Source organism: Apis cerana, linkage group LG13 (genome assembly GCF_029169275.1).
Source record: "Apis cerana isolate GH-2021 linkage group LG13, AcerK_1.0, whole genome shotgun sequence".
Taxonomy (NCBI): domain Eukaryota; kingdom Metazoa; phylum Arthropoda; class Insecta; order Hymenoptera; family Apidae; genus Apis; species Apis cerana.
In genome coordinates this window covers 3,988,365-4,005,715 of record NC_083864.1, presented here as the reverse complement: position 1 = coordinate 4,005,715, position 17,351 = coordinate 3,988,365, and the positions used below count along the sequence as shown (strand labels likewise).

Sequence of the window (17,351 nt, the reverse complement as noted above, 5' to 3'; positions counted from 1 at the left end):
CTCGAGTGTGCATAGTTGGAGTCGTTCATCCCTCGTTTCCCACCTCGAAGGTGGGAATTCTCTTCGCGCGATATTTGCTGAAAGGTGTAATTTAATTGGATAGAAGGTATCATTAACAGAAGTCGGTTAGACAATTATCGATGATGTATCGTGTACTCCTTTTATAGGATAATGATTCAATTAAAAGTGCATCATCGGTTGGTAACCGTGGTAACGCGCGTTTCCCCTCGTCGATTCCTCGGAAAAAGAGGCAAGCTTAAATCGCGCAAACCTTACATTTCGTTTGTTCGATACCTCGAGCAATTTTAACAGGTTTATCGGAAGTAGCGAATAGGGTTTTATTACTAGGCGAGGTAGGTTAGCGCTCAATGATAGGATAACGGCGATACGATTAAATGAATGAGATCGCGGGATAACCCCATTCACCATTTTATCTTTAATCTTCCGTCAGGTTATTGGCCTGCGAACCAAGGGAGAAGAGCAGCCTCCCTTGCGAAGAGGTGTTCGATTTTATTAGGCTGATCGCTATCTGGATTCGAAACACGGCAAAAAATCAAATGATCACACGTAGAAAAGATTATCACGAGCATTCCCTTTATTGTAGAAACTCTGTTATACTCACGCGTTAAACGAATCGATGTGGAATTAGATGGGGAAAATTGAGTGGGAGCGAAGTTTCGTTAGTTTTATTCGGAAAGCAACGAACGTGGGGCGCTATAGTCAATTTTATGCCCGCTAGCCGGATTAATATCTGGAACGTAACAGGTTCTTTTATGGTTACCCCTTCGTTCCCGCCTCCTCGTATAATTTATCGCATTCGCGTGGGTGCGTGTACAGTCTCGCGACACACAGGCAACCTGCATCCCGAGTCGCTTTCCCTTTTTCGGAAATCCGGTTCCCCGCTTCCTTCCCTCTGATCTTAACCCAGTGAAGGAGGAAAAGAGACGACAGAAGAGAACCTCGCACATCCGCCTTTTTCGTCATTTCGAGTATTCTTCTCGCTCGCGTTTTTTTTTCGAATAAAATTGATCTCCACGATTGGTCTGAAATTTCCCCTTTTTTCTCGCCCCTCGCTGGCGGCGATTTTAATTGAAAAGGGGTAGAATTCGTAGACTCGTTAGCGAGAATTTTAATCGAGGTGAATGAATGAAGATGACGAGGAATCTTTTTTTTTTTTTTTTTCGTTGTTGAGGGAAAGGTGATAAATCGTGGTTTCGTGTAGACGAAGCGTATAGTACGTACGGGGAAAGACAGCTGCAGACAATACGCAATAACGAATGATAATTAATCGTTGCCTCCGAGAGCAATGATTACAGCTGCTCCGGTAATTTACGATTAAAGATTATTTGACGCTGTAATAACTCGTGCAACGTGTAATCGTAACCCGATTTTATAATCTATTCGAAGATAATTATTGCGAGAAACGAACATTCTCCTCTGTCGTCTCTTCTGTTTAATAATACCGCGTCCAATATTGTTCAATTGTTCATACATGTGATTACCTCTAAACACATTCGATAACGTACAATCGATGTTTGATATTATTTCACGTAGTTTGTAAGGGGGAATAACATCGATAAGACGACAAATAAATTTTTTACAAATTGTTTTACGGATACCAAGGTATATATGTAGTTCTTGTTTCGAACTTGTTTATTTGTCGTCCCGTTCGTATTTTATTTAAACTTTATTTAATTCAAACGAAAATGTTTAGACGCTCGCAAACATTTTCGATCATTATAGAACCACCCTAGTGTTGTTATAGCTCAAACAATACGTTAATGTACAAATGCACGCAATGTTTAGTCACTTCATCGTCATACATCGGCAACAATCGCGCACGAAATAACAAGTTTCTCTCGCTCATTAACACATAATCATCGACCAGAAATGTATCACACTTGCACGTAATTCCAAAATGGCACGAGCGATCATACGTATTGTCTCCCTTTGTGTATATTCGTCGAACGAGCTCCAATGATTCACACACTTGCTTGTGTTCGAGCCGATTTTCATTCATTTTTTTTTTTTTTTCCATACGAGCAGTACAACGAGAACAAAACCGAAGCTCGAAAACTGTGCTCGTGTTTCGTAAGAATTTCTCGAGCGCCGCAAGAATACCGTGTCACGAACCTCGAGCTCAATTTATCCACTCGAAATTTGCAATTCGAAATTTTTAAACGAGGCCACTCGATCCTCCCTTGGAATGGACGAAACTCGACCTAGGAGAAGCGAAACTCGAGTTCGAGATGAAGCCGCGAGTGCGAGAGTGATGATGGATTCAAATTTATGCGAGTTCCTTTTCTTCTTTTTCTTTTCTTTTCTTTTTTCTTGCCCGTCGTCGTCGAATCTCCGTGTGCACGGTCAAAAGAAGATAGCCTCGTTGTCTCGCATTTCTGGGTCGCGAACGTGTGCCCACGCTCAATTTATGCAAGTTGGTATCAGAGGCTGGAAAGTAGCCCCAATTGACTCTAATTTTTCGAGTTCCTTCGTTAAAATTATTCCTCGGCTGGTGGAAGGGAGGCGTTTTCGAAAGAAAGGCCAGAATTTTCGGAATCATCACCGATATTCAAAATCCATCTGCGTTCTTCTTTAAAACCGCGCACGGAATACAATTTCATCGTTGAGCGCGAGTCCGCGTTCGACACGCAAACGTCTGGAAAGTAATTAAGCTCTCGCGAATCATATTAACAACGGTGCTCATCGCGTTGGCCGGGTCGTTATTACGCATTCTTCCGTTGCACGCCTTTTTATTTCCTGCCACCGACCGACTCAGATCCGCCATATTTCCAAGACTGGCCGACCCCGAATAAATACGGATTTGTCTCCTTGCCGCCAGGAATTTACATTTAAACAAACATCCTCAAGAGGAGGGAATTCGCCGAGAGATATCTCCGAAGAACGTCGAACGGAGGAAATAACAACCGTCTCTCTTTCTCTCTCTGGATGATACGGTTCTCCATCTATTTATAAGTGATTTTCAATTCTCGTGACAATGTATTGTCGCGGTGAGGAGAATGGAGAGCGAGGGGGGTATCTGGTTATCGAGGTGAAAGTCCGCTAATGAATTCGCTCGTTCCTCCCCGCGGTATTTCCGCGTTTCGTCCCGTCCTGAAAAGTTACTCGTCCGTCGAGGAAGCGTATTCTTTCTCGGCCTCGAGAATGGAGAGTTGGCTCGTTCGAGCTTCCGTTCGCGCGAGACATTCGACGGATCGGAGGGAATAATCTGTCAATGCTCGCCAATGGCAAAGCTAATTGTTATTCCTGCCGCGTGGCGAAACAATGCTTGCGATTTCCTCGCGCTGCTTCATTAGAATCGTTTAGGCAACGAACGTTACGCGATATATCGTCTTGGTAATATCGACGTAGCTTCCTTCGACGAGAGGACGCGAAGGTCGGGGAAAAGAAAGAAAAAATTGACGCGAAGAAAAATTCGTAAAAGCGAATCTCTGGGAGTAGAATAATCTCGTTTGGTAAAATGGTTTGGAAGATTAGTAGAAAGTAAAACTTTCTTTCCTTCGTGTAAACACCTAATCATGTACGTGTCCACCTACATGGACAATGGAATGAGTCACGTTCTAAGTAGGGGAAACGGAATCATCGATCAATCATTCGTTCGACATTGGTGTTTAAGAGTAACCGATCTTTCATTCCTTTCGTGACGTTATTTTATAACACGTAACAGAGGTGTACTCTTCGAATATTATGTAATTGAGAAATTCGAAAAATCTGTTCGAGTTGCGAGATTCAATTCTCGTCAAATAATTCGTGGAATAGCTCGCTCTCTTCTCGTCTTCTTTAAATACATAGATGAAAATCGCGTGGAAATTTTTGATTGCCCAGAAGTTCGATCCAATTCCGAGTCTCATCCTATACAACAACTTTCTCGAATATCTTTCGATCCCGTTCTTTCTCTATCTTAATTGCGGCGCGATCGTTCGAAGGGACGAAAAAAAAACAAAAGCCGGCTTTCTTGGCTGAGTCAACAAGTCCAGTCCAGTCCAGTTTCGCGGGGGATTGATTAATCGTTCGTTTCCAACGTAAACGAAACCGCGCGAAAAGAAGAAGAAGAAGAAGAAGAAGGAAAAAGAAAGAAAGAAAGAAAGAAAGAAATAAAAGAGACGGTTCCGAAAGCAGTAGAGAAGCCGGCGTTCTCCTAATTTAGCTGACACAATTTTTCTCGGCGATCGTCGCGACGCTGCAACGCCGTTTCCCTTTTGGTACGCGTCGTCGTCGCGTCCCAAAGAGAGAGGGATCGACGATCGTGCACGCGGGGACGGGGGAGGGGGGGAGAAGCACGGTTCAAATGTCACTGTGGTTTATTTTCGTTTATATATAGAAACGAGAGAGAGTTCACCCGGTGTCACTTACCCCTGACTACCGGCGACACTTGGAGCGGCACGGTGATTTTCGTGAAAAAGAGGGATCGCGATCCGTCCCCGCGATTCGAGGCAATTCGTCGCCGTTGTCACGCTTCCGAGGCGATTCAAAAATCGCAAAATAAAATATTTCGTTCGACCTTGCCCCTACGTCATCCTCGACGATGAATTAATCAGGTGGGCGGAGGGAGGGGTCGAGAGGAGTATTTGGAATGTTTTGATCAATTATATTTCGGTGTGAAAAATATTGCTGCTTAATTTAAGAAGCGTGCCTTGAAGAACGTAGGCAGCCACCACCACCGTCGTCCATCGTTGCGGCTCGGTATAACCGGAAGATCGTCTTAATGCCGGTATTTAAACCGTGTCGCGGTTGGCAGTGGCTCTCTATTTTAGGCTCGTCTCCCCTCGATTTACCGTTCATTTCGTAACTCAATATACTTTGCGAGCTCTCGACCACGACGTTTGGATAGAGTTACCTAGTGCCACCACGTTGGACGTCTCCTCCTCCGAGGAGGAGAACGACAGGGACTCGTCACTCGAAACTCGAAGTGTTATTTCGATCTTTCGTTACTTTCGATCGAGAGGATGGGATATAACATTGAATAAATAGTCCTTCCACGAAAGAAAGACCAATTCGATTTTACTCCCGTTCAGTTCAATCTCCCGATTAACTCGCTCGAGGGTTTGAACGTTTGCGCAAAGTGCATGCAAGTGAATATCGTATACGAGTACTATCTTCGCGTCTTTATTTAATGTCTCCTCGCCTGACACCTGTGACTTGCAAAATCTTGAACAACCGTTCGACTTTCCGTTCACTCGGCAAACAGAAATGGTAGGAGAAATTGTCGGAGCCGAGGCTTATCCCGCACAAAATTCCAAAGAGGAATCGATAGGTGTATCGGCTTCTCCTCCGTGAATGATTTTTCCGATAGAAAGTAGTGACTCGGATAGAAGGACGATCGAGGGAAGAGGGAACTCGAGGGGACGCGACTCGGCATACTCGATAAGTTGCTATCTTTCCTCGACGGGCACAACGCGATCTGCACAATAAATATGCTCCTACAGGTTGTTTAGAGAAACAGGAATGAAATCGAGTCGTAATTCTTTCTATTTCTAGCATTCGGCATTGGCAAAGTTTTACAAGCTGCGCTTGTTTGCCACAATATTTCATTTATTCGCGACTCACGTCGCAAATCGCTTTAGTTACGTTTCAATGTACGAAAACATGCCACCGAGCGCCAACTTGGAGCCGATAAGTTATCACGTTCCCGGTCAGGATCATTAGTTAACCGCAGCGAGATAAGCCCAGGTGTTTTTATTCCCGTGCACATTGCTTGCCGCGTTTTCTCCTCGATTGTTTGAATGCAATGTGCGCTATATTTACTCGCTCGAGCCGCCGTTCAATCGATATTTATGAATGGAGTCGATAAACCAACGATCCTTTCCAACATTTTATCCCTCCCAAGCCCCTCCCCGACTGTCCGCGACTATAAACAGAGACTATTATTCGCAAATATCGATTGATCGACTGGCTAAAACGAGGAGTGGTGGTTCTAACAGAAGCTGCACCCGGTTTTTTTCGATCGGTCGAAAAAGTGGCCGGAAAGCACTTTATCGTTTCTCTCGGCTCCAACTCTGAGAGAAACTCCTATTTAGCTTTTCCATTCGTCCCAGCTGCACCCCTTGAATGGAACACACCACCACCGTCGGCTTACCATATTGCATTTGAATTCATAGCTTCGCTTTCTGCATTCCCAGACGGCAGCTCTTGTTTCACGCTGGTCATGCGTGCGTCCCGACACGTATTTATGTCGTTGGAGGACTTTTTCGGTGGCCAGGATACATTCGTTTCGGATCAAACGAGCGAGAGACCCCCGTTCAGACGCGCGAGAAACACGCGACGTGGAATTTTTTCCCCAACTCGTTTCAAACAACGCTTTAATCGTTTCGTTGAAAAGATTACCCCGTACCGAGAAACCGAGTCTGATTCTCGTCCCAACGAGAAGAATCTCCTCCACCCTGTGGTCGACTCTTTCCCCCGTGTTCGTCTATTTCCGTGTACCGGAGGAAATAGGCTGTCTGTGATTTATGGATCTGGTAATCGAAACCGACAAGCAGTGTCACCGGGGAGAAAGAGTGGAAGGTTTCTCGTGAACATGAAGATTGGGTCGTCGACTAACGATTCTTCCGTCAACACCACAACCGAGGAATAAATATTTAAATTTCGATTAAGAATGCGTGGCGTGAACGCGTGTACACACGCGCTGTTAAACTTGGTGAATTAAGATTAATTTCATGGAGACATGGACGTGCGAGGAGCAAAGCGCTCGTAGATAGAAACATCGAATATTGGGGATGTTAACGATAAAGAAGATAATTTGAAGAAAGACGGGAAGAGGAAAAAAGAGAAAGGAAGGCTCCAGCTGGTTACAAATGCTGTCGGCATTATTGAAGAGCGAGTCTTTGAAAAGGTCTCTCTCGAAAGAGAGGGTTATTAACCCTTCGAACTCCTCCTCGTCCGCGATACTTTGCCGCTCTTACGAACGTGAAATCGAACGCACGAGCTCCTCTTCCGATGCGTGAACTTCTGTGGAAAATGGTACGCGTGCCAGACACGTGTTCAAGCCGCTAACCTCGTATTTTTCTACCCCACTTCCGCCACTAATAACACCTATTCATCACACGCTCTTCATAAACTTTCCAATATTCGACGTTTTCCTTGTTTCGGGCACAAACGGGGCAAATAACGCTTGCCCCTTCCCTTTGTAAAACAAAAAGAGAAAAGGAACCATCTGGATCCATCCATTTCTCGCTCTTCGCAATAAAAATACTTGCGATCTTTCCCGATCGTTTTATTTCCGTCGGATTGCAAGATTTAGAAAGGAAGAATAATTAAAAAAAAGAAAATCTGTAAAACGTTACACAAACTTGTTGTTCTCCGAGTCGTGCGCGCGCAAAGGTGTAATAAAAAAGGAAAAAAGGAAAAAATGGATATAAAGAATTCGAAAATCTTGGTTGATGGAACGATGATGGTTATTCCGGTGGAGGGGAGGGGTAGGGGTAGGGGGGCAGCGAGGGGAAGCGGCTCGTGTGCTTTCGTGTGGTTTTTTGAGTGGTCCCGAAATATCCTCCCGTGCCGGGAGCACGAGGGAAGATAAAGAGAGAGGAAAGAGAGGGAGAGAGTGCGTTAGAGTCGTGGAAGAGAGAGATGAGATGGGAATGCCAGTCTTCGGTAACTAGTCATCCTAGCAACGTGCCTTGGCGAGTTCTTGCCGGTTGTGGCAAAGGTCGGCCGAAAGAACAAGAAAGATCCCGTGTTAACCGGTGATAATCTCGTCGTTCTCCCGCGATTCGTCATCGTTGCACGATATTTTCGATCATCGAGCGGCGGGGTGCCGTTAACTGTCCGTTTCGGAAATGGTGGAAAACGATAAGTCTGGACGAGATTTAGTGAAAACGGAGAACCGATTCCGAGCACGGTGGTCTGAAAGTTAGAAGAAGTTTCGATCGGTGTTGCGGCGATCTTGGCCGCTCGTCCGCCGCGATTGAATGGGCGGCGATCCCTCGGGACGAGCCGGGAATTTAAATTCGTAGCTCGAATCGATTTTGGAAATCGGGAGTAATCCTTGCATCGACGTCATCGTTGTAATAAATATTCTGTAGGGGGTCACGTGGAAGATTAGGGAGCTCGGCGGGTCGATGAGCACTCGAATTGAAAATGCCCCTGAAAATCGAAAGTGGCACCTACACGGTGAACCCCGTAGCGAAGAAGAACGTGTCCAAATTCCTGCTTTGGAAACATTGGCGTAGGAGGTATGACGATGTTCTTTTTCCTTTTTTTCTCCCCCTGCATCGTTGTGACGTTGTTGTGATTTTCGCGAGCATACGATCGATTTCACGCGACCAGTTTCACGAGATCGTGTCTCGCGCTGGATACTCTTCGACAATTGCAATTGTATTATAAGGTTTCCATTTCTTTCTTTTCTTTTCTTTCTTTTTTTTTTCTTTCTCTTCTAGATAAATAATGCATCGCGAATCCAATCCTTCACCACCGTGGTATATTTAATTCACCGTGAAATATCGTTTCTATATAAACCGATTTAACAGGCGTATTCTCGCAAATGCAACGAACCGTTTTATTTATCCAACAACAGTTTCACTGTTCCCATTGAGACGGCTCCCTTGATCCCTCGCCCCGCGATAATCTTCTTTTCGCCCGTGGCCGGTTTTCAAGACGGTTTTTATCCATCGAGAGAGCTCGTTAAGGTTAACGAGGTGTAATTACTTGATTAAGAAATGAATTTTGACTCGAAGCTAGTCAAATAAATCGGCAAAAAGATGCGATCTCCTCGATCGTTTCCCCTACACCGCTACGCGTCTATCTTACGCATTCATCGTCAATCGCATTCACGATCCGAAGCATGATCCGATCACCTTGCACTATCTTGGCATACCTCTGCTTCGCTGCACGTCACGTACTACGCCATCATAATCCGTAACACCTTTGCAAATAGATGAGCCTGCACTCGACCAACTTGCACCGTGCAAGAGAAAAGATGAACTTCTTGCAACTCGAATGTTTCAAAGAATTCGCGCCAAGAAATGGTATCCGTGTTCAAATTGTCATTTGGAAAGCGTGATTGGTTGTATGATACAGTCCCATGTGTGTAACTAACATATATATATATATTTTAACAAAATTGAAATACGTTTTTCTTCTGTGAATGTGTATGTTTTTTTTTGTCACACGAATAATGTAAAACTATCCAATTAATCTGCGTGACGTATAACTACTAATTAATACGAGCAATTTTGGGATTGAAATGAATCCCTCTCTCTCTCTCTCTTTCTCTCCCTCTCGATCGATTACTCGTCGCACGCACAGATCATTCCTTTTAAATGCATGCGATCTCTCGAGAGTGAATCGTAATCGATCGAGTATCATCACTGATCCCTGATTATCGCACATTTCTGATCGGCGCGATTCGTGGAAAATTGCCGACGAATTAGCGTGCAATTAATGCCGCGTTAATCCGACCGAAATAATTAAGCGGCCAATTAGAGAACGATCGTAAATAGCGATGCTACTCCGTTAAAGAAATTGATCTTTAATTAATTCCAATTAGATCCTTTAGAGATTTTTAGACTCTTCTCGCTTTCAGCCCTTAAACTCTTGAAGCTTTCATCGAATCTCTCATCAACCTGATTCTCTCTTCATCGCTATTTGCACGCATGTTGAAGCGAAGTTGTGTGTGAAAAAAAAGGGGGAGGGGGAAGGGAAAAATTGGAAGCTCGTGCTATGCGCATAGTAACATATGTGTCGATTTATTACGTCTGTCCCGTTTATTACGTCTTCCACCGTACGAATCGTAAAATTAGATCCACGAGGATGAGTTTACACGCGCGTTATTTGCTTTTTAAAGTCGCGGTACCATTGGAGGACCATTCTTCTTCCGTGATACGCGATGATAAAACTGTTTGCTTAACCAGTGGCACGATTACGCGCGAAATTATCAAGATTCACGGAGCATGCAATTCAGTTAAGCAATCGTCTAATTGTTCCGTACGATTTTCCGCTTTGTTTTCTGCCCGCGCTATGACGAAATTACCGCGTTTTCCTTTTCTTTTCTTTTCTTTTCCTTCTTTTCGATTTTCGAAACGATCTTGAAGCGATTCTTGAGCGTGATTTTTTTTCTTTCCTCCCCACCGTTTAATCGAGAACGAGAGTGAAAGATCGTTCTGTCTATTTAAAGAAGTTCGATGAAAGTTCAGATTTTTCTTTTTCTTTTTTCTTTTTTTTTTTTTCGGTTAGGAGATAGCACCAGTTTCCAATTAATGCCCACGATGCCCTCGAGGTTCGTTCCATCGTGAAAAAAGGATTAATCCACCTGCCGATGCGGGTTTTTCGTGGTTGAAGGAGGAAGGGAAACAGGCGGAACGAGTCGAAGCTTGATTCTAATTCGTTCCGCTTTCACGTAATTCCGCCGAACGTTTATAACGTTGATAATATTTCTCCTCTCGAAGATATAAAAAACATTGACAGTCCGACAATGGAACGTAATCATTCGTTGCATTGGAACGTGAAATCGGCACGTTTCTCACGTTTTATTTCTAACGTTTGACACGGAGGAACGACTCGAGAGCATCGAGTCATTGCCGGCAAAATTCCACAACCGAGTCGTTACGTCGAAGATGATGGATTTTATATTCTGAAATAAATCTCTCTTTAAACGCGAAATAAAATCTGCCTCTCAATAATCTGCCACCATCACCTTCTGCGCCAACGAGGAGAACACGTTTCGAGATGTAAGGGAATATTCCTCGACACCTCGACACGTTTTCTTCTGTCTCGAAGAAACTCTTTTCAAAGAAACTCTTCGTGACTGAACAACGAAATGAAATGAAATAAAAAAAAAAAAGAAAGAAAGAAAGAAAGAAAAAGACAAAATAAAGTAAAATAAAATAAAATAAAAAAAAGAAAGAAATATGAAAGAGATCGCGGGACAAAAAAGGGGGAAAAAACTCAACAGTGTGCACAAGGAGCGCGGGGACGAGGATCGTCGACGAGCCAGCGGCCAAACACGTGGTGGCGGCGAGGTAGCGGGCCTGGAGGACGTCGGCGATTGCTGCGCCGCGACGCTGACGCCGTCGGTCCCAGGCGCCGCCGGCATCAGATCGAACCGCCGCACAAGGCCCCTCTCCCTTGCTGTGCAACCACTTAATTATCGCCGCCTCGACCCGGATCCGAAAATCGCCATCAACATCGTAACCAGCCACCATCCCAACATGACAAGCCAGGAGAGCATCGGCAGCTGCAGTCTGGACGTCGATCAATCCGCGTCCGACCGATCAGGTTGGCTATCTTCGATGTCTAGCGTTTTTTCTTTTCAAGGGATGGGGAGGGGAGGATACTTCAACGCGGCGCTAGTCCTTTTCAGCCCGATATCACGCACCATATTCCTCCTCCTGGCGGCGTATAGCGGCGCGAGTGGTAAAGATCGGGGGAGGATAAAAGTTGGTAAGGAAGTTAACGAGCGAGCGTGTTGTTAGCATTTTATCGGCTGAGATTCAATGGTATAAATAAGCCGCGAGAATTGCGGCCGACAGAATGGTAAAGTGGAATTGTGCGGTTGGAGCGCGTTGAAATTCGAGGTTCGAGGATGATCCCGGTGGAGAGAATCGAGGGGGGTGGTCTCCGAGTCGAGGATGACCTTGCACTTGACGCGTCGTGAAGGCCGGACGCAGAACGGGACATTCATCGGGCCGAATGCAACGAATTTTAGACGGGACGATCTTGGAACGTTCAAGGTTACCAGAGTTCCCTCCACCTTCTTGTTGCGGATCGTTTCTTTTTTGCCCGGCCCCGCGGGGTGCCGATCGAATTTAGATCGTAGACGAGTGCGGCAGCAAGTGCAGGGCAGCAACCGGCTTCTTTCTATCGCCAGTGCCAAGAAGAGCAGAGGAGATGCAAAGAGAGAGAGAGAGAGAGAGAGAGTTTCTCTCCTCTTTTGCATCGTGACTCGGCCAGCCTCTTGCCATTCCAGGGTTATTCCTGTGTCGCGTTTCGTACGGGCACGTTTCAACATTTCCGTTTCGCCCTCTCTTCGTAATCTCCGCTTCTATTTGCCCGCCGGGGATAAATCCGCTTTTTCCCATCTCTGTGCCTGGTTTCTCTTCTTTCGCTCTTCATGGGATTCGTGTATCAAGTGTATCATCATTTGGATCGTGCCAATTCTCTCCCTCTCTCTATCTATCTCTCTATCTCTCTCTTTATCTCTCTCTGTCTCGAGGATTTGAGAAAGAGTCGCGGCGTTCGGTGTAAACCAATCGTCGACCCGACCAATCTTCGCGATTGGCATTGCGTGCTCGCGTGCGTGGAACAATAAGAATTACGAGAGAATATGAAATCGGATCGATATGAAAATTAGAGTGTGGTGTGTAAATGTAGAGAGGAGAGCGTGATAGGTCTCGTCGCCTCGATTCGTCGCCGGGTGTTGCGTATCAAACGGAGACTTCTCCTTTGCAGAGAATACCATAGATACTATATCGAAGAAGACGTTGCACAGTCTGAATTTATCTTGCAACGGTGACTCAGTTTCTTCGTCGGATAATCTGGCAAACGGTAGCAGTGAGACGCTGCAAAAGTCGCATTTAACGCCAGATGAGAAATTAAACGTCAGCAATGGTCATCGAAGCAGCCCGGAACCAGAGCAGCTGACAGTGAAGAAACCGAGTTACTTGGGCCTGGCGTGTAGCATCAGCGGTTATTCCGGGATCAATAGATACGACAGCAAACTCAGGGAAGGATTTCGATCTAGGGACAGTAGCCCTGGGACCAGGTTGATCACTCGAGACACTAGCCCAGCAAGTTTCAGGTAAAATCAACTTGTAGTAAGTTGTAATTTCTCTTTTCTTCTACTTCTTCTTCTTCTCCTTCCGCGAATTTCTCCCTTCGAAATTGTTTTTTCAGATCGAACGAATATCTCAACGTACCGGCGCATCCTCACCCGCCCAAGAGCCAATCAATCTCGCCTCTAGCTATGGACAGGCAAAACGGTTTCTCGAACGGTTTGAAGGAAGAGTGTAAAGTGGAGGCTTACAGGGAATCGAGAAACTCGATAGGTATATATCAGGGTTACTCGGAAGTCGACAAAGGCGTGTTGACGACGTTCCCTGAAATTAGCCCGGTCATATCTTCTACACCTACGAAACGCAGCCCTGGAGTTTCGCAGATGATGTCTTGTAGCCAACAACAGAACAAACATTTCTCGGTAACTTCGCCGAAGCGGGATGCCGCCAGTCGTGAGTATCTCGATAAAATTTTTCGGTTTTTCGTTATTTCTTCTAAATTTCCCACACAAATTTTCTGATCGTGCGTTTTCAGTTGCGAGCGCCTCGCTTAACGAAACGAACGTATTGAACGGGTCGACGGAGGAAGTAGGTAGTCAGGTGTTAACCAACACTCCGAGCAGCGAGAAATCTTTCATCCAACAGCGGGTGGAACGGCTGTACGGGCCCGGAGCCCTCGCCCAAGGTTTTTTCTTCAAACGCAGCAATACCAGGCTGAACACTAGCGATAGCATTTCCAACAAGTCTAGTAACAACAACGATGTTTCGGTAGAGAACGCAAATACGGAGGAATCGTTGAAGAACTTGCCCGTGTTGAGACACCTGAGACCAGAGTTTCGAGCTCAACTTCCCGTGGTCAGCCCTAGAAGACCTACGGATGGCTCGGAACAAATTCTCAAACCTCTCCAAAGGTAATTCTATCGGTCGAGAAATTGTCGTAAAATTCGAATATATTAAATGTTACGCAATGATGGGGATTAAGATTACTTTCTTCTTTTTTCTCCCCTTTTTTTTTTTTTTTTTTCTTCTTATCGTGTCAGGGTGTCGCCAGTATCTCGAAAGGTCGAGCAGAAAGCAAAAATACCAGCTGCCACGAATTTAGATGGGAATTTAAGCGATAGCAACGCGCAGGAATTAAGTTCTAGCGTGACTAGCATCCCGGATCAACAGCCAGCTGCGCCAAAAGTAGTCTTACCTGTCTTAGAATCGAGCGCCAGCTCGACAAATGTGGCGAAACAGGTTCAGGAGGCGGAGAAAACGGTCGAGGAGAAAAATGGACATTACTTTATGAAGGTATACCTAATTGGAACGAAGTTGGACGAAAGAAACGTTTACCGACGTTGTTCGCTCGATTGTTACAGTTGCTGAAACAGGAGACGGACAGACTGCTCTCTTTAGCTGCGTTGGCGGAAGCGGAATTGTCCAGTAGCGGCGATAGCGTCCCGCTTCCGGAAGAGGCAGCCGGGAAATTGCGCTCAGCTGCTGGCAAAGCCAGACTACTCGCCTCCCAAAAGATGCAACAGTTCGAGGGGCTATGCCAGAAAAATATCGTAATACTCCTTTCCTCGTTTACTTCATTCCAATAAGATTCGAGTAGTAAGTCGAATGATTAAAACGTCTTTCGATCCAGAACCAGGTGCCCGGTGAGGAATTCCCGACGACGAACGAAGATCTGGCCGGTTTCTGGGACATGGTGATGTTACAGGTGGTCCAAGTAAACGAACTATTCGATCAGATAGAAAAATTGCGCAGTTCTCAGTGGCAAGAGGTACGTTCAGTTTCTGTTCATCCTCAGACAATCGATTCTTTGAAGCCTCTTGAGAACAATTTTTATTCCCACGAGAATTCCGTGAATAATAACGTAAAGCCAGCTGAACTACCTATCCGTAAATACTGCTCCCAATCCGTTACCGCTAAACGCGTACGATTCGATGATAAGATATTCGTCAGGGAGGAGAAACCGAATTACGTTAAAAAAGATTCCTCTGTATCTCAAATACAATTCCCGCTCGAGGCACGTTTATGCGACGACGTGTTCCAAGGTTTAAACTTTCCCCAAAATTTAGAGAAGCATGGGGATTATTGTGAAGATTACGATCTAGATTATGAGAGCGATCCGTTCCTTTGTGAAAGTTTAAATGAGATAAAGTCGGTAGAGAATGACAGCATTCCCCTTAACCCGTGCACTTCCTACGTGATCAATTATGTGAAATCGTTACAGCCTGACGTAAATTCCTTTTATTTCGAGAACGTTGCACCGTCTTATGATAAATATAATTTGTATTCCGACGAGGATTTTCTTGAGAAAGACTTTTCAAGGAAATTCGAAGTGATTTATAAAAAACAGAATGATGAGCTTAACCAGAAGAAGGATAAAGATTATTATTGCGACAAGGGGCAGAACGATTCGTTTACAAAAAATAGGCAAAGTGACGTGCAAGAGAAAAAAAGTAGCACGCACAGCGATGGAAAGTGTATTTCGCAATTTCATAAAAAAAGTATAGCCGAAGAGAAAAAATTGGAAAACGTTCGACCGAAAGCTAAATCCTGTAGCCCCGTAGGGAGGATACTCAACAACGAGACTAATCGAAGAGCAAGATCGCATACTCCAGAAATCAAGCCCCAAAAAACGAATTTAATTAAGTCACGTAATGGCGACGTGCAAAAGCCTTGTAATTTAAGATCTATGGTTACGCGGAAACGGGAAGAGAAAGTTTCGATTCCATCGAAAAATGACAAGTTTCCTTATAAAAGTTTCTCTCCGCGTAAAGAAAATGTTAAAAATGTTGAGCATAATGTCGTATCGTTTCCGAACGATATTAAAGAATTGTCAAAAACGAGAAAGAACGGTTTATCGGGCGATCAGAAAACCGAAAAGATTAGCAACGATAAAGTTAAAGATAAGGCGAATAAATTATGCGCGATAAACATATTGCATGGGAAATTAGAAAAAAATTTTCTTGCGATAAATAAGAAAAACGTGAAAAAAATTAATCATTGTAAGAAGAAGTGTAATTTTTCTATCGTGCGCGATATGTGGTCGAATCTCGACATTGCGGAGAATAAGTACAAATCGCAAAGCAAGCTCAACGCAAGCATGGAAAATTGTACTTTTTCCGGAATTTGGAAGGTAAAGAAAGAACTGGAAGATTCTAAGAAAGAAAAAGTAAAAGAGAGGACAAAGGTGTTGCCTAAGAAGGCCGAGCGAGAGTGTAGAAAAGAGCAGATGAAAGAATTGCCTAAAAAGATGGAACAAGAGTCTAGGAGAGAGCAAATAAAACAATTGCATAAAATGGTGAAACGAGAGGCGGAGGTCTCGTCCGAGACATCCGAGAACATTGCGTGGAGATTAAGCGACTCGAAACCTTTCATTCCATTATCCCAGGAAACTCTGCGCCAGTTAAGGCAAGTGTACAATGTCGAGCATCACGTGAATTTATCTGCAAATTTAAACAAATCGGAAAAATTGGAAAGAATGAAGGTTTACGATAAGAAGAGAAAAGAAAATGGCAAGTTCCAAGAGGACGAATTTGTTAAAAAATGTAGTTCGGCCGCGAGTAATTCTTTGTACGATACGTCAGAGGATATTCCAGATGCTAGCTTTGTAAATTTACAAGATGATTTGAAAACGAAAATCGAAATTTTAAATCCTACATCCGAAATTATAAATTCTATACCTAAAAATCGCGATTTTTCCATTCAATGTCTGATTTCTAATTTGACGCCCAGCGTGATAGAAACCAAAAATGAATCGACTTTCTTCGCAAATAATATCACGGATAATATCCCGAGATTGTGCAAAACAGATGAGATGCAGAAATTAAATAACGTCACCGACAATGTCCCAAAATTGTCTAAGAAGGATGGCGAGATACAGGATATAAACAATGTGACGGATAATATATCAAAATTGTTCAAGAAGAACGACGAGGTACAGAATATGAATAATGTCACAAACGATATACCGAAATTGTCGAAGAAGAACGATGAGATACAAAACTTTTTGTCCACTTTAATGTCTTCGTTAAGTGCTGATATTGTGTCCAAAGTCGCGAATCGTAATGCCTCTAAGTTAAAAAATAATTTAAACATTAAAAAATTAAGTTACGGTTTAATTACTAAAAATATAAAATCGTCGGATGTTGATGCTAATGTAGTCATGGATATTTCGCAACATGTTCATTCGGATTTCGTTATTCGTCCCTTATTCGATCAAAAAAATGGCAAAAATATTAAATCCATTAATTTAAATAATTATCTACCGTTGAAAAAAGAATTTCACGCGAATCCTTATTTCGAACAATTGAAATATATGCAATTGTTTCCGGACAATATCGAAATTCATTCGAATTCGCCTAATGCTAAGAATTTCCTCAGAATGAGGCACATATACACGTTTCTCAAGTCGAATCGAACTCTTTGTAGATTATCGTTGTATTTATATGTATACGGTATTCTGAGTCTTGTTCTTATATTTTTAAAAATCGGCTGTTACATCCTGAATCCCAACGTTTTATATAATTTTTTCTAAATTAAATCACTATTAACAACGATCAAATGTATCCCCCTTGCATTTCTAGAATAAATGTCTTCTTCTGCCTCCGGTATTTCTTTAAATTTTTG

The 17,351-nt window shown here is 43.8% G+C and overlaps 1 protein-coding gene across 19 annotated transcripts in view; it reads left to right on the top strand.

Moving 5' to 3' along the window:
- LOC107998799 (disks large-associated protein 4) overlaps window positions 1–17,351 on the top strand; it is a 32,289-nt gene that overhangs the window by 12,425 nt on the left and 2,513 nt on the right. For 4 of the 19 annotated variants that reach the window (XM_062083639.1, XM_062083637.1, XM_062083638.1 and 1 more), the window contains 7 exons: window positions 10,910–11,232; window positions 12,406–12,754; window positions 12,850–13,181; window positions 13,264–13,639; window positions 13,769–14,021; window positions 14,090–14,278; window positions 14,359–17,333. In XM_062083639.1, the coding sequence (XP_061939623.1) occupies window positions 10,910–11,232; window positions 12,406–12,754; window positions 12,850–13,181; window positions 13,264–13,639; window positions 13,769–14,021; window positions 14,090–14,278; window positions 14,359–17,259 (4,723 nt within the window). In that variant the 3' untranslated portion in view covers window positions 17,260–17,333. Of the gene's footprint in view, window positions 1–7,449; window positions 8,193–10,857; window positions 11,233–12,405; window positions 12,755–12,849; window positions 13,182–13,263; window positions 13,640–13,768; window positions 14,022–14,089; window positions 14,279–14,358; window positions 17,334–17,351 lie in introns of those variants that run through there. The other 15 variants (XM_062083635.1, XM_062083636.1, XM_062083634.1 and 12 more) reach the window with 10 other exon arrangements.